The sequence below is a fragment of the Rana temporaria genome, chromosome 1 (assembly GCF_905171775.1).
Source record: "Rana temporaria chromosome 1, aRanTem1.1, whole genome shotgun sequence".
Taxonomy (NCBI): domain Eukaryota; kingdom Metazoa; phylum Chordata; class Amphibia; order Anura; family Ranidae; genus Rana; species Rana temporaria.
The window spans coordinates 356,551,191-356,576,666 of record NC_053489.1 but is presented as its reverse complement, the minus strand read 5'-3'; the positions used below and the strand labels follow the sequence as shown (position 1 = coordinate 356,576,666).

General features: G+C 46.7%; 1 protein-coding gene across 1 annotated transcript in view; it reads left to right on the top strand.

The window, feature by feature from the left end:
• The window catches only part of SLC5A5 (solute carrier family 5 member 5), an 88,368-nt gene that overhangs the window by 57,621 nt on the left and 5,271 nt on the right, over window positions 1–25,476 (top strand). Inside the window, exon 13 of the mRNA XM_040321395.1 lies at window positions 4,219–4,412. Within this exon, the coding sequence (XP_040177329.1) occupies window positions 4,219–4,412 (194 nt within the window). The remainder of the gene's footprint in view (window positions 1–4,218; window positions 4,413–25,476) is intronic.

Sequence of the window (25,476 nt, the reverse complement as noted above, 5' to 3'; positions counted from 1 at the left end):
GCATAGCTGGAAAACCTTGCTACATCCATACAAGGAAAAACTATAATTCAATTAAAATATATTTTATAGAGTTACATGCAGGCTACATGCAGGCTGTGAGGAATTCTTCATTTGTGTATATAGAGTTCATATTGAGCTATTGAGCTCTGTAAACAATAAGCAGAATATCCAAAACATTATATGAAAAGGAGTCTGGAGCTCCATCTGATGACTTGAAATTAGTATCCAGAATGTTTATATGCAATATTAAAAACCATAAAAATAACCATCAGGATTTGGATAGAATAGAAAAATGTTAGAACATCCTTGTCCTTTATGTGAGAATTACACAGTTTTTGATTTTTCCTCACTTTTATTCCTGCTGACAGTGGGCACCATGAATAATAAAGAGAATTAATCCCTTCATTGAGAACATGAACAGCAATACAACCCTGATTTAGATTACCTTTAACCACTTCCATACCGGGCCTATTTTGGCACTTCTCTCCTACATGCATAAATCATAATTTTTTTGTTCGAAAATTACTCAGAACCCCCAAACACTATATATGTTTTTTTAGCAGACACCCTAAGGAATAAAATGCCGGCCATTGCAACTTTTTATCTCGCACAGTATTTGCGCAATAATTTTTCAAACGCCTTTTTTTGGGGGGAAAAAAATGGTTTTGTGAATTAAAAAATAACAAAACAGTTAAGTTAGCCCAATTTTTTTGTATAATGTAAAAGATGAAGTTATGCCGAGTAAATAGATACCCAACATGTCACGCTTTAAAATTGTGCACACTCATTGAATGGTTCTAAACATCAGTACTTAAAAATCTCCATAGACGTCGCTTATTTTTTTTTTACAAGTTACAAATTTAGAGTTACAGAGTAGGTCTAGTGCTAGAATTCTAGCTGGTGCTCTAACGCACGCGGCGATACCTCACATGTGTGGTTTGAACAGCGTTTACATATGTAGGCGGGACTTACGTGTGTGTTCGCTTCTAAGCGCGAGCTACCGGGGATAGGGGTGTTTTATAAAAAAAAAAAAAATTATTTTATTTTTTATTTTACTCAATTTCTTTTATTTTTACACTTTTTTTTACATTTTTTTTTTTGATCACTTTTATTCCTATTACAAGGAATGTAAACATCCCTTATAATAGGAATGGTTTGTGACAGGTACTCTTTATGGAGAGATGCAGGGTCAATAAGACCCCACATCTCTCCTCCAGGCTGGAAAGCATTAGATCGTGAAAAAAAATTCACCGATCTAATGCTTTCAGCCACGATTGCAGCTGTGTTTGCATTCCAGGACCCGGGCGTGACGTCATAACATCGCGCCCGGGCCTCTGACGATCATAGAGATGACTGGTGACCATCTGGTCACCAGTCTACTCTATGGTTTCCATCGGACGCCGGCGGATCGTTTCTCCGGGTCTCCGATGGCAAAGGAGAGCCCGGAGAAGCACCGGGTGGCGGCGGGAGGGAAGGGGGTCCCCTCCCACCGCCTATAAGAACGATCAAGTGGCGGAACCGCCGCTATGATCATTCTTATGGTGCTGGGATTCGCCGGCTGAAGAGATGGATATCTGAATGATGCCTGTGGCTGCAGGCATCTTTCAGATATCCCCACTGAAAGTCCAGGACGTCATATGACGTCCTTGGGCTGGAAGTGGTTAAATTCCAAAGCTGCAGAGCGATAAAGTCTGTATAAGATACTGTATGTTACTATAAAATAATACATTCATTCATAATTCAGAACTGGCTAGCTAATACAAAGTATAAATATTTCCACCACATTCTGAACCACACCAAATTAAGTGTAATTGCTCATTTGCAAATGTAAATAATGAACCTGTCAATAACATTTACATGCAATACAGTATATATTTACAGGCTAAGAAAGTCTCAGATGCTTAGCACTGAGAGACAGGGATGGACTGGCCATTGGGACTACAGGGAGTTTCCTGGTGGGCCGGCTTCAGTGACAGCGGACTGCCGCCCCCCTCCACTCCTCTGTCTCTCCCTCCCTGCAGCGCTCACCTGGGGGGAACAAAGAAGCAGGGGGAGGACAACAGAGGAGCCTGGGGGGAGGGGACAGACAGCTGACTCAACAGCTATGGCCTGGGAGTTTCTCACTTCTGCCTAATCTTGTCCCATAAGGGGGGCACCGAACTTATTCTTTGCCCCGGGTGAAATAATGTCTAGCTTTCCCACTGGTACTGCCTATAAGAGTACCAGTACCAGCCGTTCTACTCTAATAAAGTAGAATGTCTAGTGGCTAGTGAAGGGGAAGAGGGGGCTTGGGTGGCCAGGGGGGTGCAGGAGTTGTCGGCCGCCATGGGGGAGACCTGTCAAAGTGGGCCAGTCTGGATGAAGTCCAGGGCCAAATTTCTGTCCCAGTCCAGCCCTGCTGAGAGATGTAACCACAATGCATATCAAATGATATATATTAGTTCAGTAATATCACATCATCCTGGGACAATCACATTTATTATTGCCACTCCCCAGCTGCTCAGCACATGTTAACCCAGATTAAAAAAAAACATTACAGTGAACCTATTGTGTTGAAATAAAATGTAAGGCAACCTGTAAAAAAATATACTGAATACTTACCTTTTCAGTAATGCCTGTTTTAAAACTGCTGTATTATTGATTTCTGGCAACTGCAATTATGCTGTATTGACATAGGAGTCAGCAAGAGGAACTACAACATGTGGCAGGGGGAGCAGGTATTTGACGCACCCAGGTATATCAGATATTTATAGCAACTGGGGAGCAGCAAGGTGGTGGAGTTTAACATATAGGCCACTAAAAAGATAAGAATATAGCATCTTGTTTTACAGGTTGCCCTTAGTTTTGTTTCGACACAGTGAATGGATCACTTTAACCACTTACCCCCCGGACCATATTGCTGCCCAAAGACCAGAGTACTTTTTGCGATTCGGGACTGCGTCGCTTTAACAGACAATTGCGCAGTCGTGCGATCTGGCTCCCAAACAAAATTGGCGTCCTTTTTTTCCCACAAATAGAGCTTTCTTTTGGTGGTATTTGATCACCTCTGCGTTTTTTATTTTTTGCGCTATAAACAAAAATAGAACGACAATTTTGAAAAAAATGAATATTTTTTACTTTTTGCTGTAATAAATATCCCCCAAAAATATATAAAAAAACATTTTTTTTCCTCAGTTTAGGCCGATACGTATTCTTCTACATATTTATCGTTAAAAAAATTGCAATAAGCGTTTATTGATTGGTTTGCGCAAAAGTTATAGCGTTTACAAAATAGGGGGTATTTTTATGGCATTTTTATTAATATTTTTTTTTACTAGTAATGGCGGCGATCAGCGATTTTTTTTCCGGTATTGCGACATTATGGCGGACACTTCGGACATTTTTGACACATTTTTGGGACCATTGGCATTTTTATAGCGATCAGTGCTATAAAAATGCATTAGATTACTATAAAAATGCCACTGGCAGTGAAGGGGTTAACACTAGGGGGCGGGGAAGGGGTTAAGTATGCCTGGGTGTGTTCTTACTGTGGGGGGGGGGGGGTGGCCTCACTAGGGGAAACACTGATCTTCTGTTCATACATTGTATGAACAGAAAATCAGCATTTCCCCTGCTGACAGGAACGAGAGCTGTGTGTTTACACACACAGCTCCCGTTCCCCGCTCTGTACCGAGCGATCGCGTGTGCCCGGCGGCGATCGCGCCCGCCGGGCACACGCACGGGAGTCGGGGGCGAGCGGGGGGCGCGCGCCTCCGGCGGCGCGCGTGCGCCCCTAGTGGCGGCTAAAAGGCAGGACGTCATAATACGTGCTCTCGCCTAGGAGAGCCACCTTGTGGACGTATTATGACGGTGCGGCGACGGCAAGTGGTTAAATATGTAAAGGTAAGAGACAAATTGCATACACACATAAAATGCTATTTTATGTTAGTTTCTTTGTGAATAGGTACAGACTTAGCGGCATTAGTCTCTACAACAAAACATTATACTGTACCTAGAACATCCTGTATGAAGGAAAAGGCACAAGAGCAGTCCTCTTTAAAAATGTAACAATAGGGGTTGATAACTTTATGGATTTATATAGGCAAGGGAACATTTTCTTAACGTCTCAGGACCTAATGCCTACAAATGTCTACAATGTCTCAAACACAGTTTTAAACATCCATTTCACAGTTGTGATTTATTGTGAGTGTGTACTTATTGCATTTTTCCTATCCCTAGGGTGCATTCTCAGGGCTTGCTGTGGGATTTAGTTTATCTCTTTGGGTGGCAGTTGGTGGTACACTCTACCCCCCATCGCCAGAGATGATGGGAGTTCTGCCCATCTATGCTGAACACTGTCCTCTTTACAACTCTAGTGATGGGATCATCTATGGCTGTCCTCCTCCAAGAAACATTACTATTGCTCTAGACAGGTAACCAATGCAATACAAATGTCTGCATGTATTTGTGTTTTAGTGTTTATTAATTAGTGTGTATTAGTGTTTCACCAAAGGGGGTGCTCACCTCCTACTCGCCCACACTGCCAGAACCAGACTATAATGTGACTATATGGTGTTATCAGCATCGAGCACCAGTGTTTTATGTTTTAGTTTTATCTAAGACCCCTCTCAAAACAAACTTCATTGATGAACACCTTACTGGCTGACAATAAACCAGTTGCAAAATTCACTTGATAAAAGTTCTAGGGGTAGGCAGCATAAAAAGGAGTGGGGAGGCTACACAGGAAGACACAATTGAACAGCCATGGCAGGCTAGGTAAATACAGTCTTTACCAAAGCCATGCATGGGAAAGTGAATGGGAGCAACTGGATATCCACCGAAACAAAGATCCAAGTATGTGAATCAAGCAAAGCATGAACTGAATCGGAATCGGAAAATTACGTTCTAAGGACCAGATTCACAAAAGAGATACGACGGCGTATCTCCTGATACGCCGTTGTATCTCTGTTTTAGGGCCGTTCTAACTATGCGACTGATTCATAGAATAAGTTACGCATAGCTAGCCCTAAGATCCGACAGGTGTAATTGAATTACACTGTCGGATCCTAGGATGCAATACTTCGGCCGCCGCTGGGGGGAGTTTGCGTCATAAACCAGCGTCGGGTATGCAAATTAGCAGTTACGGCGATCCACGAAGGTTTTTCCCGTCGTTACGTCGGCGCAAGTCCTAGATTCCCGTCGCAAAGATAGGGCTGCTATTAACATGGTGTAAAATTTTATGCCCGTCTTTCCCGCGTCGCTTTTGAATTTTTTTGTTTTCTCGGCGTAAGTACGTTACACACGTCGCGATTCTCAACACGTCGGTGCGTCGTAATTTCGCGCAAAGCACGTCGGGAAACTTGCGAACGGAGCATGCGCAGTACGTCCGGCGCGGGAGCGCTCCTAATTTAAATGGTACCCGCCCCATTTGAATTGGGCCGCCTTGCGCCGGACGTGTTTACGATACACCGCCGCAAGTTTCCAAGTAAGTGCTTTGTGGATCGGGCACTTAGACTGAAAACTTGCAGCGGTGTAACGTAAACGGGTTATGTTACGCTGCGCCGCAGGTATGAGAATCTGGCCCTAAGTGTATTTGTACAATAATACACGTTTCTTGAGGTTGGTAATTGCATATAAGTACTGTAGATATATCCACACATAGGTCCTGCTAATAGTCTGTTTTAAGCTGATAACTGGGCATACAACCTTTGCCAAGTGCCAATTAATGTGAAAGAAGGCCTGAAACCAATCAATCCAAAGAAAATTATTTAATTCAATCACTGAAACTGTTCTTATGCAGTCTCCTGTTATTGGAACCAATCAACCCTGCAGCTGGACAATGTATTTCTTTTTTTATTATTATTATTATTTAGGATCAGCTAGTATGACACTAAATCTGTTCCCAAATGCATAATAATGCAGCTGCGGACTAGACACAAGAAATGTGAATATAGAAACTTGAAGGAAAAGACAGCAGTATGCTGTCTGTGCAAATGGTGCTGTAATGTATACTTCACTAGTATTCTTGCCTCTCCTCAGGACCATTGCTGCCAGTAAAAGTGACACTAAACGATATCCTTATTCTTCAAAAATACGCCATAAAAATAATAATTTCTTACCGTGTTTTTCTGCCTCCCTGTAACATCCTCCATGAGCTTGTAAGCATCTTCTTCCCCCCCCTTATTTCCATTTGTTTGGAACAAGCAGTGCATGGTAGTTATTGTCATGTGCACTGCTGCAAAGTACAAATCCAATAGTCCAGCCCTCAAAAAATCCACTCGCCTGCTCGCATTTTGCGAGTGGATTTCGAAGGGCTGGCGAGGAAAGGCTGCCTGGGAAGCTGGGGGTGAGCACCGCCTGCATGCGGCAGTCCTTCTCCCAGCGCTTGTGGAGGGAAAGAGAGGAGAGCGGGCAGGGAACATCACTGGCGGCTTTCATTTCAATTGCCGTGTGTTCTCTGCACTCGCTGTCACACACAACCCTGCCCCCTGGTCCCGGGACTTTGATAGACAGAGCACCCGTCCAATCACGAGTGACGTGTATCAAAGTTCCCTGGCCAGGAGGTGGGGCTGCATGTAACGGCGAGTGGCGGGAACACATGGCAATTGAAATGAAAGCTGTGATGTTCCTCGGTGCGCTCATCATCCACCCGGTAATTAACTTCCTCTCCTCTGTTCCCTGCATTAAGGACAAATATAGACAGCATGAAGGACACAGGCAGCATGATGGGTACAGATTTGCAGCATGGTGGGCACAGATTGGCAGCATAGTGGGCACAGGCAGCATGAAGGACACAGGCAGCATGATGGGCACAGATAGGCAGCATGGTGGGCACAGATAGGCAGCATGGTGGGCACAGATAGGCAGAATGAAGGACACAGGCAGCATGATGGGCACAGATTGGCAGCATAGTGGCCACAGATTGGCAGCATGGTGGGCACAGATTGGCAGCATGATGAGCACAGATTGGCAGCATCGGTGGACACAGGCAGGCTGCATAGGCAGACACGGCAGGCTGCATTGGCGGACACGGGCAGGCTGGTGGTCACAGATAAAGTTGTTAAAATATTTTATGCAGAATTAAGTTCTAAAAATAAATATTAAGTGTCATTTCATGAGATAATTTATGAGGGTGTGTTTAGGGTGGGGCATGGTAGGGGTTGGGTGGGGCAACTGGTGGCGAGTAACCCTTGAGGTTTGGCTAGTAGCTCAGGACTTGAAATTTTGAGCCCTGCAATAGTCTATAGTTCATAGTCTCTAGTCCATCTCAGGAGCAAGAAGAAAGGGTGGCTACATTCCTACATACAGTGGGACCATGAAGATCAAACATAGCCACCTTCTAAAAGGAAGTCATGACACAGCAACAAAAAAAAGGAATTGGGGGCTTTGGAGGAGGCTGAGAACAATAGAGGTTAGGTTGAGAATATATACTTGAATACAATTTTTTAATGTAAGGCCAGTTTCACACTGAGGAGTTTTTCAGGCGCTTTAGCACTAAAAATAGCGCCTAAATACTGCCTGAAAAACTCCTGCCCTGCAGTCTCTGCAGGGCTTTCACACTGGAGCGGTGCGCTAGCAGGACCACTCCAAAAGTCCACTGCGTGCTGGTTCACAGCTTCAGGTCCGATTTCAGCCCGAAATTTTAGGCTGAATTTGGACCTGAAACGGACCAAAAGACACACAGCATTTTTTTTGTAAAACAGACCGGATCTCCTGCGTATATATGTAAACCGGCTCCATAGAGAGTCGGTCAAAATCTCCTGCTATTGCGAATTGAATGCGGGGGTTCTGCTTTCAATTCGCAATGGTGTGAACCAAGCCTCACAGTTAAAAATGCTGGGGCAGATCCACAAAGCACTTACGCTGGCATATTTCGAGATGCGCGGCGTAAGTGTAAATATGCGCTGTCGTATCTATGCGCCGTATCCCCAAAACGAGATACGCCTGAGAAATAGTTTTTTCCGACCGACGTAATTTTTCTACACCGGCGCATCGTGGGCGCAAAAATACGCACCATTGTTTTGCTATGCAAATATGCAAATGAGGGAGATACGGCGATCCACGAAAGTACGTTTGTCCGGCACAGGCTACGCGCTATGCGCGTAAGCTGTATGTCCGGTCTAAATTTACCTCTCATAAAAGCAGCTTTAACTTTGCACCAGACGTGTGCAGGTCAGCTTCAGCAGCACCGTTAGGGACGAGCTGAGGAGCCACACTTTCAGGACAACAATCTGTATGCCAACATACCAGGGGCATCCATGGTCATAGCTATACTACTGGCTTTAGATGCGCATAGAAGGAGGAGGGCACGGAGGAGGAGGAGGGCACGGGAGAGGATATACCGACCGCGCATAAACGTCTTTGGCATGGGTGATTCGGAGGTGTATTATGTTGCTGGACATTCATACACCATTCACACGGACCTGGGGATCACTTCTCCCTGGTCCTGGGAATCCCTTCTCCACCACAACCAAGGGTGGCACCCCTTTTCCAGCAGTAAAGTCACCCCCACATTCAAACAACATTCACACTGTAGCCTGCCTGGGCTACCAAAAAATAAAACAACTTGTAACAGACCTATGCATGCTGTCTGGACATCGATAATCTTCATGCAGGGAGGACTACAAGGAACTGCATGGCTTGTCACAATTGGATGTACCACATTGTATTCTGAGCTCAAAGGGTTAACTGGACAAAGGGTCTCTTTCACTGCTGAATGCTAATGTACCCTTCGCATAGCTAATGAACTCTCTCTTGTGTAGGTAACAGCCCCCCTGTGAGGTGTATGCTGATGGGGATTATGTGTGAGTGATAATTGTTTTAAAGGTTAATTGAATTCTATTGTCTGATCAAGTTAAGTTTAGGAGCCAAGACGGCTAGCGGCTGATTGGCTCAAGGGAATGTCATTGTTTCAAAGTGTGTGTATTGAAGTCCCCCTGGGGGGGGGGGGTGTCATTTGTTTCTGTACAGTTTTGTAACCAGATATAAGGAAGAAAAATGTGGCATTAAAAGTTAGTCCTGCTTGACTCTGCAAATGTAGCCCATCTCGTTTCTTGGAAGGGCGTTCGATGGGATATACCGGCGGTACCTGCATATCGCAGCTTGCCAGGGAAAAGGACGTCTCCAACGGCTGAGACCCTCACACTACATGGGTAGCCGTTACATTGGTTGGCAGCGGTGGGATGGTCCTTTTATCCAAAGAGCAAGTTCTGAATGGAGTCGCAGTACGCCAGGCTGAAAAGATCCACACTAAAAGATCTATTGAAGAGTCGTGGTAGGAGCGCCAGCAACAGACCACGGAGGGAGCTAATAGCTGAACTGCTGGGGCTGGACGAAATGGATGGATCCATGGAAGGAACGGAGCCCCTTGCACCTGTCAGCAAAGAAGATGTAATTACTGGGATTGTACAGCGGAGATTATCCTTGTATCCAGAAACGTCCGTGGAACTAATCAACCAGCTGTTCCGGGAAGCAAGGGAAGAGATACAAACGAAGAGGGGACAAGAACTGGAACTGGTAAGAGCGAGACAGCCCATTACACCTGCAGTTCCTACTCCCCCACCTGCTGCTACAGGAAAGAAAATACCGTTCACTGCATTTAAAGCTTTTGTAGAAAGTGAGGAGGAAATCGATGGATATTTGGCGGATTTTGAGAGGCAGTGCTCACTACACCAGGTACCACCAGACCAATGGGTCACTATTTTGTCGGGGAAATTGTCGGGCAAAGCCAATGAAGCCTTTCGGGCTCTCGCTCCAGAGGATATTTTACAATACCAGCAAGTTAAAAAGGCGCTGCTAACCCGATACGCCGTAACGCCAGAAGCCTACCGTCGGCGCTTCCGGGAGTCCAAGAAGATGGCTGTGGACTCCCACATGGAATGGGCCAACCAGTTACAAAGGGTGGCATCCCTTTGGGTCCAAGGGTGCAAGGCCAACACCGGGGAGGAAGTATTGCAGCTGTTCCTAATGGAACATTTCTTCCAAGACCTGGCCGCAGACATACAAGACTGGGTACGAGATCGCCGTCCCGCTAACTTAAACGAGGCGGCTCGGCTAGCAGATTAGTACGCGGAGACAAGGAAAGTAAGCCAGGGTACTACGCGGCTGGCTCAGAAGGTAGAACCGCGTACTCCAACCGTCACCCCACGCCCAGAGTTTCGGGCTCCAGTCCCACCACGTCCTCAGGGGCCTAACAACTACCCCCGGGATTCGCCTAGGGTGACGTGCCATCACTGCAGCGACACGGGACATATTGCTCGTTATTGCCCTTTGAGAGCTACAAATAACAATTGGAGATGCACAACACCCAACACAGAGGTCACTCCATCACGTCCCTCTGCGGCCCACTGCCTAGAGACCGAGGGGGGCCCTGAGGAATGTCTGGGAATTTGGTATGAGGCAGACCCAATACAAGCGGCCTCTCCGGATAACCGTCAGCATCACCGTCAGGAGGTACGAGTGAATGGACAAGTAGCACAAGGCCTAAGAGATTCCGGGACTACTATCACTCTGATTCAAAAACATCTGGTAAAGCCAGAGAACGTGTCCACTCGCACAGTTGCCGTCCGGGTCGCAGGGGGTGCTGTATTTCGCGTACCCACCGCCCGGGTGCACTTAGACTGGGGAGCCGGGTCAGGAAAGACCACAGTTGGTATTATGGACAACCTACCTGCCGAGGTGGTGCTGGGCAACGACATTGGCCCTCTGACTTCGGCTTATTTACCTACACCTGCTGCTGCTTGTCCCGTGACCACCCGCGTTGCTGGAATCAACCCGCTTGCTGCTGAGAACCGGGTAAGACTACCTTCCCCGACATGTACTGTAGATCCGGCACAATATCACAATCTAAAATGGGAATGTGACAAGTTGGCCAGTGAGAAATCAGAGATGCAACGACACTATGTCATGTATTATGAGATGTCCCGTGGCTTGAACATTGAAGTGCACAAACAGGCGGAAATTGTCAAAAGATTAAATGGGATTTGCATCCAGGTGGTGCCGTATCTGTCCCAAGAGCATCAGCAACAGGTTTTGGGAGCCATTGAGAGAGCAAAGCAAGTAACTGTTCCAGAACTGAATTCTATTATTCACCGTCACCATCAGCTACCGACCTGGTAAGCCAATGGGAAGGCCGACGGACTGTCCAGGCAAACAGAACTTTTACCCTAACAGCAGACCGGACATCCCCAAGTTGATCCGAAAAGGATCAATCCGGGTCTGCCGGAGTGTTCCACAAAAGGGGAGTAGTGTAACAGACCTATGCATGCTGTCTGGACATCGATAATCTTCATGCAGGGAGGACTACAAGGAACTGCATGGCTTGTCACAATTGGATGTACCACATTGTATTCTGAGCTCAAAGGGTTAACTGGACAAAGGGTCTCTTTCACTGCTGAATGCTAATGTACCCTTCGCATAGCTAATGAACTCTCTCTTGTGTAGGTAACAGCCCCCCTGTGAGGTGTATGCTGATGGGGATTATGTGTGAGTGATAATTGTTTTAAAGGTTAATTGAATTCTATTGTCTGATCAAGTTAAGTTTAGGAGCCAAGACGGCTAGCGGCTGATTGGCTCAAGGGAATGTCATTGTTTCAAAGTGTGTGTATTGAAGTCCCCCCGGGGGGGGGGGGAGTGTCATTTGTTTCTGTACAGTTTTGTAACCAGATATAAGGAAGAAAAATGTGGCATTAAAAGTTAGTCCTGCTTGACTCTGCAAACGTAGCCCGTCTCGTTTCTTGGAAGGGCGTTCGATGGGATATACCGGCGGTACCTGCATATCGCAGCTTGCCAGGGAAAAGGACGTCTCCAACGGCTGAGACCCTCACACTACATGGGTAGCCGTTACACAACTCATCACCTGAGTAAAATAACAAAGAAACATAAAACACTCATCACCTGAGTAAAAAAAAAAAAAAAACTACCGGCGCTGCCGTGCCCCACGCCTGCGGCGGCCACGGCCCGGCTAGTCAGGGGAGACTCATGGGGGGGGGGGTCAGGAGAAGGAGGAGCATCCCCTGGTCTCTGCCCACCTGGCGGCCTGCCCTCCAACGCCAGGGCGATGCGGGTGAGGACCACTTTGGTGTCCTCCTGCAGCCTCACCCCCGCCTGGATGGCTGCCGTGTTGGCCCGGACAGCCTCGGTCAGGGCGCACACACCTCCTGACCCACGCCTGCTGTGGAGGTCTGCAGGTCATTCATGCAGGTTATCACAGCCAAGGAGTTGCATGCAACATCCTGCACAGACTCCTTTATGGAGGCCATGCTGTCTGCCATGCGCTCCATACTCTGGGCAACCTGACCCATATGGCGGGTCTGGCGGGCCTGGTCCCTCCTCAGGTTTTCAGGCAGAACGTCTGCCACCCCCCTTGTCTTCCGGGTCGCCTTCCTGGGTCCAGATGTGGCTTGGGGCCTAGGAGTAGGGGAGACCCTTGGGGGGGAAGCCCTATTGGGGGTGGAGCGGGAGGGGCTACCCCTGATGGAGGCCTGACTGGTGCCAAATGGAGAAGGATCTCATTGCCACTCAGCACCTCCTCCTCCTCCTCAACCTCCTCATGAGGAGAGGTGTGGCCACTCCCCTCTACAGATGACTCCTGACTTGCCTGGGGGTCTGCCTCAGACTCATGTCCGGGGGAGGTTGTGGACTGGCCAGATGGCCCAGCACCCTCCTGCACATCTGTGGATGACACAAAACATTCACAGGTTGGAGGATCCACACACTTGTCACATATTCCCTCCCCCCCACACACATGCTACACACCAGATATAAAAAAAAAACACTTACCTGTCCTCAAGGCCTCCTCAACTGAGTCAAATCCTGGAACTCCCTCCACTTGATGCCTGTGGAGGCACTGGGCAACCACCCGCTCCTCAGCAGTGAGCCTGAGAGTAGTTGCTGGTCCCCCTCCAGTGCCCCTGGCATGAGTGGTAATCTTAGCCAGCTTACCTCGGATGACGCACCTGAGATCATTGATCTTTTTCAAGATCTCATTGGGGGTCCTGGTCTCACTCCTTGATGCATTGACATTGTCTGCTATCTGTTGCAGGATCTCCCTCCTCCTGGCCACGGTGGTATTGACACTCTCAGGCCCATGGAGAAACCTATCATACAGGGTCATGGCCCTGACAATGATGGCCTTCTCCTGTGGGGAGTAATTCAGCTTCCTCTTCTTCGCTGACATGGCTCCAAAAAACACACACCGACAAAAACCTACAAACACCAACAAACAACGGAACAAAAGCACTTTGCTTCAGGGGGGGAAACAAATGGATGTACTTTTGCACTGGACGGGCGCATGTTTGGGCGTATTTATGCCCTGGGCGTATCTCACTAATTACGCCGGGCCTAGTTCATATCTCACTGATTACGCCGGGCTGAGTTCTGAGCATGCGCAGAGAGGCGCTGAACATAGTCAGCGTCATTGCGCATGCGCCGTCCGGTCGGCCCTTCATTTGCATGGGGTCACGGCTCATTTCAATGGAACACGCCCACTTCCTTCCCACTTTCAATTACACCGGCTTACGCCTCGGAATTTACGTTACGCCGGCGCATCGTCGGGCGCAAATACTATGAGGATACGGTACTTGCCTCTCTAAGTTGAGCCGGCGTAACGGAAATGAGATGCGCTACGCCGGTCTATATATGCGCCGATGTACGTGGATCTACCCCGCTTTGTTTAGTGTCAGTACAATGACCTGCCAGTCTCTTGCATCACTTCCAGTTCACACCGGAAATCATTGTGGCATCCTTCCCAGGCCAAATTTCTTATTAGCATTTTGAGGGAAAGGCATTTTTATATTTGTGATCAGTTTAACGTTTGTTTGCACTATTATTCAAATTGTGTGTCTTATATAATATTGTCTTGTTGCTTCAATAAATAATATTAAAACATAAAATACTTGAGCCACAGGTGCTGTTTTAAAATGGTGCAGGGACAATGGGCCAGATCCACAGCCAGCCGCCTTAACTTAAATATTCCCATTTAAGTTACACTGCCGGAAAATTTCTACCTAAGTGCCCGATCCACAAAGCACTTACCTAGAAATTTTCGGCTGTGTAACTTAAATCCGGCCGGCGCAAGGCGTTCCTATTCAAATGGGGCGAGTCCCATTTAAATTAGGCGCGCTCCCGCGCCGGCCGTACTGCGCATGCTCACGACGTCATTTTCCCGACGTGATTTGCGCGGTTTTACGTTGCGCCGGGTTTTGAGAATCGCGATGGGCGTAAAAAAAAAATACGAGTTGCGGCGGGAAAAAAAAAATTTGAAAAAAAAAGATGGCGACGCGGGATAGAAGGGTCTACTTTTACAAGGCCTAAACAGTTTAGGCCTTGTAAAAGCATCCCTAATTTTACGATTGCAAACTAATACTTACAGAGAAAAAACGAAGCTGAAAAGCTTCGTGGATCTCCGTATGTGCTAATTTGCATACCCGAAGCGGCATTTCGACTCAAAATGCCCCCAGCGGCGGATGCGGTACTGCATCCTAAGATCCGACAGTGTAAGTCCCTTACACATGTCGGATCTTCTGCCTATCTATTGGAAACTGATTCTGTGGATCAGTTCCAAAGATAGAAACAGGGATACGACGGCGTATCAGTAGATACGCCGTCGTATCCCTTTTGTGGATCTGGCCCAATGGCTATTTGTCCCAATGCTGTTTTAAAACCTGGGCTCAGCAGATCCTGCCAGCCCCTTCCCTGACACTAGCGGTGGAACTGACAGCTGTCAATATCAGTTGGGGTCCACAACTAAGCGCTAAGTAAGCTTCTGGGCTTACAATTTTTCTAGAGATTAGGTGCTCTATAAGGTAATGTGATAACATTGCTTCAGTGTTGTGTTTGCATCAGGACTGTTTTGATATCAGTAATAGACAGAAGAGACGCCGCTCTCTTTACCAGCCACCATGGCATACAAGTAGGGATTGGCTTCTGCCTACATGTCTCCACCAACTAACCACTAGGCATGTGCATTTCGTTTCGTTCCGAATCGAAATTCGGACAAATTTTTCATTATTCGGACATTCGGATGCATACGAATTCCCGAATTGCAATATTAACGAATTTACCGAATCCGAACGAACGTTTTCGATTCCGAATCGAAAACCCGCGGACGAAATTCGATCGGAATTCGAAAAAAAAAATGAGAGTTGAATTCGAAAAAAAAAAAAAAAATATTCGAATTGAATTCGAAAAAAATTCTATTGGAAAAGAGAAATTCGGTCGAAAACTAACGAATTCAGAAAACGGTCGAAATATTTTTGAATTCGACCGGATTTTTCGAAATTCGGTCGAAAACGAACGAATTCCGAAAACGAATTCAACACATGTAACGAACCTAACTTAACGAAATTAATTAAATGACGAATTAAAACGAAACAAAACAAAACAAATTTTTCACTTTCGCACATGCCTACTAACCACACCCTCTGACGTGTTTTGTCGCCATCCATGGGGCTTAGCCATAGGGTGACTAAGACCTGTGGGTGGGGCAAAGGGTGTCATGAGGCAGGGTTTGTTGGTGGAGACATATAGGCGGAAGCCAATGATTGCATTATGTCATGGTGGCTGGTCGGGAGAGTGGCATTTCCTCTGTTTAATACACACACTGCTTTGGATGGGCAAATTCATACACTTGCAGACCTTTATTCCTGTGAATCATGGAAACCCCAGCTTTGAGCACCGTATGAAGCTTGATCTGAGGTTTCATTGACCTCAGTAATACAGTATTGCATCGCAATGTAGTGTCAAAGGGGAAATAAAGCTCTCTTAAAGTAAAACACATAGGGGTAGATTCAGAAAGAAGTTACGCTGGCGTATCTATTGATACGCCGCGTAACTTCTAGGATGCTCCGGCGTATCTTTTTTCTGTATTCAGAAAACAAGATACGCCGGAATTTGGCTAAGATCCGACTGGCGTAAGTCTCTTACGCCGTCGTATCTTAGTTGCATATGTACGCTGGCCGCTAGGTGGCGCTTCCGTTGATTTACGCGAGAAATATGCAAATTAGGTAGATACGCCGATTCAGAAACGTACGTCCGCCCGGCGCATTTTTTTACGTCGTTTACATTCGGCTTTTTCCGGCGTAAAGTTACCCCTGCTATATGAGGCGTATCTTATGTTAAGTATGGACGTCGGGCCAGCATCTAATTTTCCGTAGATTACGTTGTTTGTGTAAGTCGTTCGCGAATAGGGCTCTGCGTAATTTACATTCACGTCAAAAGCATTGGCTTTTTGCGGGTTAATTTGGAGCATGCGCACTGGGTTACGTTCACGGACGGCGCATTCGCTGTTAGTCAAAAACTTCAATTACGTGGGGTCAGCCTTCATTACCATACAACACGCTCACTACATGGATAATTTGAATTCCGCAGTTTTACGCCGGACCACATACGCTACGCCGCCTTAACTTAGGGTGCAGGTTCTTTGTGAATACAGAACCTGCCTCACTAAGTTACGTCGGCGTAGCGTATCTGAGATACGCTACACCCGCACAAAGTTAGGGCGGGATATCTGAAACTAACCCATACACTATATTGTGTAGTGAGGTGAGGGGCGCTATATCAAAATAGTGGATGCGTGTCACAATGTGCGTTTGAGTAGTACACAGTGTAACTGTGTGCCCAAATCTATGTGAAAAACCAAACAGATTATAGTCTAAACTCTATAATTACAATAGTGCCAAATGCCGTGGAAAATAAATAAAATATAAAAAAAAAAAAAAAAATTAAAAGAATGTCCAGCAAATAAATAGTTAAGTGCAAAATGGATCCAGTGTTGTATCAAGTCCAGGTGCAAAATGCAAATAATCGAATCCCAAATCGCAGGGAAAAGTGCAAATGCTAAAGTGCTTGTGAATCTTCAAAATAGCCAAAGTGCGAGAAAGAAGTGATCCGCCTTCACCTATAGGTCACCAGAATAATAATGGATGGCTCCTTACCACACGGTGTTGACCAGATTACTTAAAATATGGTCAATCAGGCTTGTTTTAAATGAGGATCAGCAGGGTCTCATTGGATTCCAATGTCAGCGATTGCAGCAAATGGTGTACCAAGAAAGGAGAAGAGATACCACCATAGTGTAAAACCATTTAATATACAAAAGTTAAAATTACAATGCCAAATGGCCTCTTACTGTTGCTGGTGCCCGTTCCCGGCACTGAGGCTGTAGGTGGTGGGGATAGTAAGACAAGATAAGAGATGGCCGCGTCCTGGTCCACTAGCGTGCGTTCCACCGCTAGTTGTCCATCAACCAGTGAGACCGGAAGTGCGTAGCTGTGCGTGCGCGCTCGGATACCGCCTCGACATCACGTTTCAGTTAAACCGTCTTCAGGAAGCGTATCATACGCTTCCTGAAGACGGTTTAACTGAAACGTGATGTCGAGGCGGTATCCGAGCGCGCACGCACAGCCACGCACTTCCGGTCTCACTGGTTGATGGACAACTAGCGGTGGAACGCACGCTAGTGGACCAGGACTCGGCCATCTCTTATCTTGTCTTACTATCCCCACCACCTACAGCCTCAGTGCCGGGAACGGGCACCAGCAACAGTAAGAGGCCATTTGGCATTGTAATTTTAACTTTTGTATATTAAATGGTTTTACACTATGGTGGTATCTCTTCTCCTTTCTTGGTACACCATTTGCTGCAATCGCTGACATTGGAATCCAATGAGACCCTGCTGATCCTCATTTAAGTAAGTAATTGGTAAGTAATTGAGACCCTGCTGATCCTCATTTAAGTAAGTAATCTGGTCAACACCGTGTGGTAAGGAGCCATCCATTATTATTCTGGTGACCTATAGGTGAAGGCGGATCACTTCTTTCTCGCACTTTGGCTATTTTGAAGATTCACAAGCACTTTAGCATTTGCACTTTTCCCTGCGATTTGGGATTTGATTATTTGCATTTTGCACCTGGACTTGATACAACACTGGATCCATTTTGCACTTAACTATTTATTTGCTGGACATTCTTTTAATTTTTTTTTTTTTTTTTTTTATATTTTATTTATTTTCCACTGCATTTGGCACTATTGTACTTATAGAGATTAGACTATAATATGTTTGGTTTTTCACATAGATTTGGGCACACAGTTACACTGTGTACTACTCAAACGCACATTGTGACACGCATCCACTATTTTGATATAGCGCCCCTCACCTCACTACACAATATATGCAAGTCAGTCACCTGATTTTATTTGGGAGCAGCTTCACTCAGTTAGTCACTTGATTTATCAAGTATATAATTTAGTGTAATTCATTTGGCGCGAGATTTATTTTTCCTGCATACACTATATTACTATTGGGACGACTACCTTTACACCCCCACAATTTTTTAATGGCATCCCAGTTTTAGTCTGTAGGGTTCAATATGAAGTTGGCCCACGCTTTGCAGCTATAACTGCTCTTCTGGGAAGGCTGTCCACAAGTTTTAAGAGTGTGTCTATGGGAATGTCAGGCACTGATTTTGGAGAAAAGGCCTGGCTCACAGTCTGTGCTCTTTACTCCTCCCAAAGGTGCTCTATCGGGTTGAGGTCAGGACTCTGTGCAGGCCCTACCCCAAACTCACTCATCCATGTCTTTATGGACTTTGCTTCGTGCACTGGTCCTAATCATTTGGTGGAGGGGGATTATAGTGTGGGGTTGTTTTTCAGGGCTTGGGATTGGCCCTTTAGTTCCAGTGAAGGGACCTCTTAAAGCATCAGCATACCAAGAAATACCATACCAAGAAATGTTAGACAATTTCATGCTTCCAACTTTATGGGAACAATTTGGGGTTGGCCCTTCCTGTTCCAACATGACTGCGCACCAGTGCACAAAGCAAGGTCCATAAAGATATGGATGAGTGAGTTTGAGGTGGAGGAACTTGACTGGCGTGAACAGAGTCCTGAACTCAACCTGATAGTGGAGACTGTGAGCCATGCCTTCCTGTCCATACATTAGTGCCTGACCTCACAAATGTGCTTCTGGAAGACTGGTCAAACATTCCCATAGACACACTCCTAAACCTTGTGGACAGCCTTCCCAGAAGAGTTAAAGTGGAGCTCCACCCTAAAGTGGAACTCCCGCTGATCGATAGCCTCCCCCCCTCCGGTGTCACATTTGACACCTTTCAGGGGGGAGAGGGGTGCAGATACCTGTCTAAAGACAGGTATTTGCACCCACTTCTGGCCACAGTCTGCGGGCAGACTGCGGGCAGGACGTCACCTCCTGTCCCCCCCGGTGTGTTCTGGGAGCACAGCGGGAGCCAGTCAGCAGGCGCAGCGCGACTCACGCATGCACCGTAGGGAACCGGGCAGTGAAGCCCGAGAGCTTCACTTCCTGGTTCCCTCACCGAGGATGGCGGGGGGGCAGCGATCGCTCGTCCTCTGCTGTGGACGGGGCTGGACACCAGGACAGGTAAGTGTGCCGATATTAAAAGTCAGCAGCTGCAGTATTTGTAGCTGCTGACTTTTAATAATTTTTTTTTTCAGTGGACATCTGCTTTAAAGCTGTTATAGCTGCAAAGGGTAGGCCAACTCAATACTGACCCCTACCGACCAAGACTGGTATGTCATTAAAAGTTCATGTGCGTGTAAAGGCAGGCGTCCCAATACTTTTGGTAATATAGTGTATGTTTATGTTGAGCTTTAGCTTTTTACTACATTTCAAAAAAGTCATAATAACTTTGTATCATTTTAGTCAGCAGTCTTTGTTTATTATATTTGCATAAATGATGTAAATATTGAGTAAGAAAAAATTACAGTAAAATGTTTTTTCTTTAGAATTGTATTTATTTTATAATTTATAAGGAGGGAGGGAGTGTTCCTGCTGGCGTCATTTTATGCTGGTGGAAAAGTGGTTAAAATCCACACCAGACCCAAATATTTTAAAATTTTAATTCTGTTTTATACAATAATTTTTTTAAATTTAGCTCTCAGCAGAGAAGCCTTAACAGCATATTGACTATGCGCTCGGCTGGCATCCGAGTAATTGCCCTGAAAGTTTGGGTGTTAGGCGAGTACCTGAATGGGTGATGTTCAGGCCAAACTTATGCTTGGCCCAAACCATTTGCCCATCCCAAGTGGTGCCTGAACACTGTAAAGCCCTGTACACACGATCGTTCTATCCGATGAGAACGGTCTGATGGAACGTTTTCATCGGTTAACTGATGAAGCTGACTGATGGTCAGTCGTGCCTACACACCATCGGTTAAAAAACCGATCGTGTCAGAACGCGGTGACGTAAAACACAATGACGTGCTGAAAAAAAAAGAAGTTCAATGCTTCCAAGCATGCGTCGACTTGATTCTGAGCATGCATGGATTTTTAACCGATTTACGTGCCTACAAACGATCGTTTTTTTTCTACCGGTTAGGTATCCATCGGTTAAATTTAAAACAAGATTGCTTTTTTTTAACCTATGGATAATTAACCGATGGGGCCCACACACGATCGGCTTGGTCCGATGAAAACGGTCCATCAGACCGTTCTCATCGGTTTGACCGATCGTGTGTACGCGGCATAACTCCTCACAGTTACTCTTGTTGGTTGCAAGAATGGGCCCTGCTGTTAAAAATGACTTTAAAAATTGTAAATACATGTCGCAGACCACCCAATTGGAACGGAGTGAGGGAGAGGCATTGGAGTTCTTTACGGGGCATCCAATGCCGGAGAATTATTCTACTTTGGCCCAGGTAAGAAGGGATTTGAAGCTCCACTACACCTCGCGGGTGCATTCTGACGCTCGGAAGCTTGCTGCCAAGCTTTTCGAATCAGGGGACAAGAATGGCAAACTACTGGCCAACCTGGTGGCAGAACCCACACTTCAGACAGTAATCCCTAGAATTCAGACTTCTGATGGTTGCCAGGTTACAGACCCCGAAGGTATACTGAGTGAATTTCATCGCTTCTATAGCAACCTGTACGATGACCCCTTCTCTGGCTCGGCTAATGCCGGGTTGGAGGAACTAGGGGGAACCACTTGGCCTCTTCTTTCTGAGGAGGACAGGGTCACACTTGACAAACCCCTGTCACGTCAGGAAATAGAGGATGCAATCTACTCCTTGCCTAACCATAAATCTCTGGGCCCTGATGGTCTACCTGGGGACTGGTACAAAGCGCATGCTGCTCTACTGGTCCCCAAACTGACTCTGTTATTTGCAGATTGCTTGGAATTCGATAGGCTGCCAGATAGCATGTATCAGGCCCATATAGTGCTGTTGCCCAAACCAGGGAAGGATTCCATTTGCTGCTCATCCTATAGACCCATCTTGTTGCTGAATTACGATCTGAAGATACTTACCAAATTATTAGCCAACAGACTCATGAAGGTTTTGCCATCCCTTGTCAATATAGATCAGACCGGCTTCATGCCCGGCAAGTCGACGGATATAAATCTTAGACGAGTCTTTGCCCATCTCCAACTCCCACCTGATGAGACTGCCTCCCGGGTCTTGGTGTCCCTGGACATCGAAAAGGCTTTCGATACTGTCCGATGGTCCTATATGATGCAGGTTCTGGAGGGCTTTGGCCCTACTTTCCGGAAATGGATTGGCATACTATACAGGGCCCCTACGGCCCGCATCAAATTAAATGGCAGGCTTTCGGCCTCCTTCCCGATTAGGAGGGGGACAAGGCAGGGGTGTCCTTTGTCCCCTGCGTTGTTTGCGCTGGTGATGGAGCCCCTGACTGAGGCCTTGAGGAGGTCGAGCAAGGTGTCCGGCATACGGGTGGGTTTGGTGGTCGAGAAACTGGCATTGTACGCAGATGATTTAATCCTCTTTCTCAGGGACCCTGGTCCCTCGCTCTCCAGGGCGCTTTGGCTCCTGAACAGTTTTGCAACTCTTTCTGGCCTCCGAGTCAACTGGAATAAATCGCTCATTTTACCCATAGACCCCGGGGCGGGGAGGTTGAGGGATCCTACCTCACCTCTGCAGTGGGCTGACACCATTAGATACCTAGGGATTAATATCTCTTCCAATACCCAGGACTTCATTAAACTTAGCTTGTACTGCAATTGTGTAAATTAAAATTGAAGGCTTGGTCGAATCTCCCATTATCACTTATAGGGAGAATCAACTTAATTAAAATGAAGCTACTTCCGGTCCTGTTGTATATCCTGCGGCACTCTCCGGTCTGGATTCCCAAGTCTCTCTTCCGGCAGCTGGACTCCTCAGTGGCTTCCTTCTTGTGGCAATCTCGCCCGGCTAGATTCAGTAAGAAGATTCTGCGTAGGCCGTGGACACAGGGGGGACTTGTCTGCCCAGACTTTCACGCCTACTACCTAGCAGCAATGCTCACCCATGCACATAACTGTCTGGTGTCGAACGATACCAATGCATCAGTTGTCCTGGAGGCAGCGCACTTGGGATCCTTTGAGGCCCTTCGCAATAACCTCTATAGGGGGTCAGGGGGTTCCCAGGTACCTTTAACATTGGCTATGAAAGTGACTGTTAAGGCATGGTACACGGTAGTGATCAAACCTAATTCGGTGAAGGCCAGATGGTCCCCTAATACACCACTTTGGTGTAATCCCAGGCTGCGGGAGTTCCACTCTCTGCAGGAACCCGGTTTGTGGGCCGGCAAGGGCATCAGGTATCTGAAGGATATTTGCGATGAGTTAGGGTTATTTACTTTTGACAGGCTTAAAAACAAATTCCAGCTCCCGAACTCTTTCTTTTTCAGATTCCTGCAGCTCCGCCATGCCTTTAATTCACAATTTGGGTCGCTCCAGCTTCGGCTGGAACCTGATGACTTGGACACTCTCCTAGATGATGCTGATCTCTCCAAGCCGTTATCCCAAATTTACCGATCACTCCTGCCGTCCTTCCAGGTTGGTATGGATGGTCTGCGTGGTTTGTGGCAGGCGGAGGTGCAGGAGCTGGATGATGAAGACTGGGAAGTTATGTGGGACTATCCATTCCAGCAGCTGGTTGCTACTAGGGTAAAATTAATCCAATTCAAAATCCTCCACAGGATCTACTACACGCCCCAGCACCTTCATTGCATATACCCAGCCTTGTCGGCCAGCTGCTGGAGGTGCTCTGGCACTCCAGCGGACTTCAAGCATATGTTCTGGGATTGCCCACAGATTCAGGACTTTTGGCGGGAGGTAACTCAATTTATCCACAGCCTAACCACCATCCCTATTCCCCTGACAATTAGTGTCTGCCTCCTTGGCCTGGTGGAGCAGCTGGCGTTTGCCAAGGCAACACGTACTCTAATAGGTATCCTTCTTTTCTATGCAAGAAAAGCCATAGTTTTAAGGGGGAAGTTGGCCACCCCCCCCCCCCCCCCGCCCTGAGTGCATAGAAACAGTTAGTCAATACGATGATTCCCCTCTATAAAGCAACGTATCTGTCTGGAGGATGCTCTAACAAATATGAAAAGGTCTGGCACCTGTGGACAGACCACAGATGACCTGCCCTCTGGGGAGTAACTCAGATAGGCCCCCCTTTGTAATCGCCTGCAACACTAAGAGCTGAGGTCCTCAGCCTGAATAGGGATGAGCCGAACACCCTCCTGTTCGGTTCGCACCAGAACCTGCGAACACACCAAATGTTCGTGTGAACTTTAAAACTCTATTAAAGTCTATGGGACTCGAACATTTGAAATCTAAAGTGCTAATTTTAAAGGCTAATATGCAAGTTATTGTCCTAAAAAGTGTTTGGGGACCTGGGTCCTGTCCCAGGGGACATGTATCAATGCAAAAAAAAAGTTTTAAAAACGCCCGTTTTTTCGGGAGCAGTGAATTTAAAAATGCTAAAAGTGAAACAATAAAAGTGAAATATTACTTTAAATTTCGTACCTGGGGGGGTGTAAAGTTTGCATGTGAAATATCGCATGTTTCCCGTACATAGAACTGTCACTGCACAAAGAGTAATTTCTGAAAGGAAAAAAAAGTATTTTAAAACCGGACTTGTGGCTATAATGAATTGTCGGCTCTGGCAATTTAAAGAGAATTCATTCATAAAAAATAAAAAAAATGGCGTGGAGTTCCCCCAAAAATTCACAGCAGACCACTTATCCGAGCACGTTAACCTGGCCGGCCGCAGAAAAGAGCGGGGGGACAGAGTGTGGCCCCCCCTCTCCTGAACCGTACCAGGCCACATGCCCTCAACATGGAGAGGATGTCCCCATGTTGATAGGCACAAGGGCCTCATCCCCACAACCCTTGCCCGGTGGTTGTGGGGGTTTGCGGGCGGGGGGTTTATCGGAATCTGAAAGACCCCTTTAACAAAGGGAACCCCCAGATCCTGGCCCCCCCTATGTGAATTGGTAATGGGTACATTGTACCCCTACCATTTCACGAAGGAAGTGTAAATAGTTGGAAAAAACACACACACACACACACACCGTAGAAAAAAGTCCTTTATTAATAAAAGAAATGAAAAAAAATCCAGCGGTGGTAATCTACTCGGTCCCAGCTCCCTGCTCCAATGTTGTCTGTATCCAGCGATGGGTGATCTCCGGTCCAGCGATGAGAAGATCCATCCATCCAGAACGCAGCCACGCCGACCTCCTCTCTCCACTGGACACAGCCCAGCGAATGACGTGGCTGAAGCTGTGACATTTCTTATATAGGGGAGGCGGGGCCACACGTGACCCTGCCCCCTCTTATTAATAAAGGACTTTTTTCTACGGTGTGTGTGTGTTTTTTCCAACTATTTACACTTCCTTCGTGAAATGGTAGGGCTACAATGTACCCCATTACCAATTCACATAGGGGGGGCCAGGATCTGGGGGTCCCCTTTGTTAAAGGGGTCTTCCAGATTCTGATAAGCCCCCCGCCCGCAGACCCCCACAACCACCGGGCAAGGGTTGTGGGGATGAGGCCCTTGTCCCCATCAACATGGGGACATCCTTCCCATGTTGAGGGCATGTGGCCTGGTATGGTTCAGGAGAGGGGGGGCCGCATTCTGTCCCCCCCTCTTTTCTGCGGCCGGCCAGGTTAACGTGCTTGGATAAGGGGTCTGGTGTGAATTTTTGGGGGAACTCCACGCCATTTTTTTTTTAAATTTGGGGTGGAGTTCCCCTTAAAATCCACACCAGACCTGAAGGGTCTGGAATGGATAGTTGGGGGGAACCCCACGTCATTTTTTTTTTAAATTGACGTCGGGGTTCCCCTTAATATCCATTCCAGACCTGAAGGGCCTGGTAATGGAATTTGGGGGGACCCCCACGCTATTTTTTTATTTTTTTTATGAATGAATCCTCGATGAATTGCCGGAGCCGACAATTCATTATAGCCGCAAGTCCGGTTTTAAAATACTTTTTTTCCTTTCAGAAATGACACTTTGTGCAGTGACAGTTCTATGTACGGGAAACATGCGCTATTTCACATGCAAACTTTACACCCCCCCTAGGTACGAAATTTAAAGTAATATTTCACTTTTATTGTTTCACTTTTAGCATTATTGAATTCTCTGCGCCCGAAAATGGCCGTTTTTAAAACTTTTTTTGCATTGATACATGTCCCCTGGGGCAGGACCCAGGTCCCCAAACACCTTTTAGGACAAT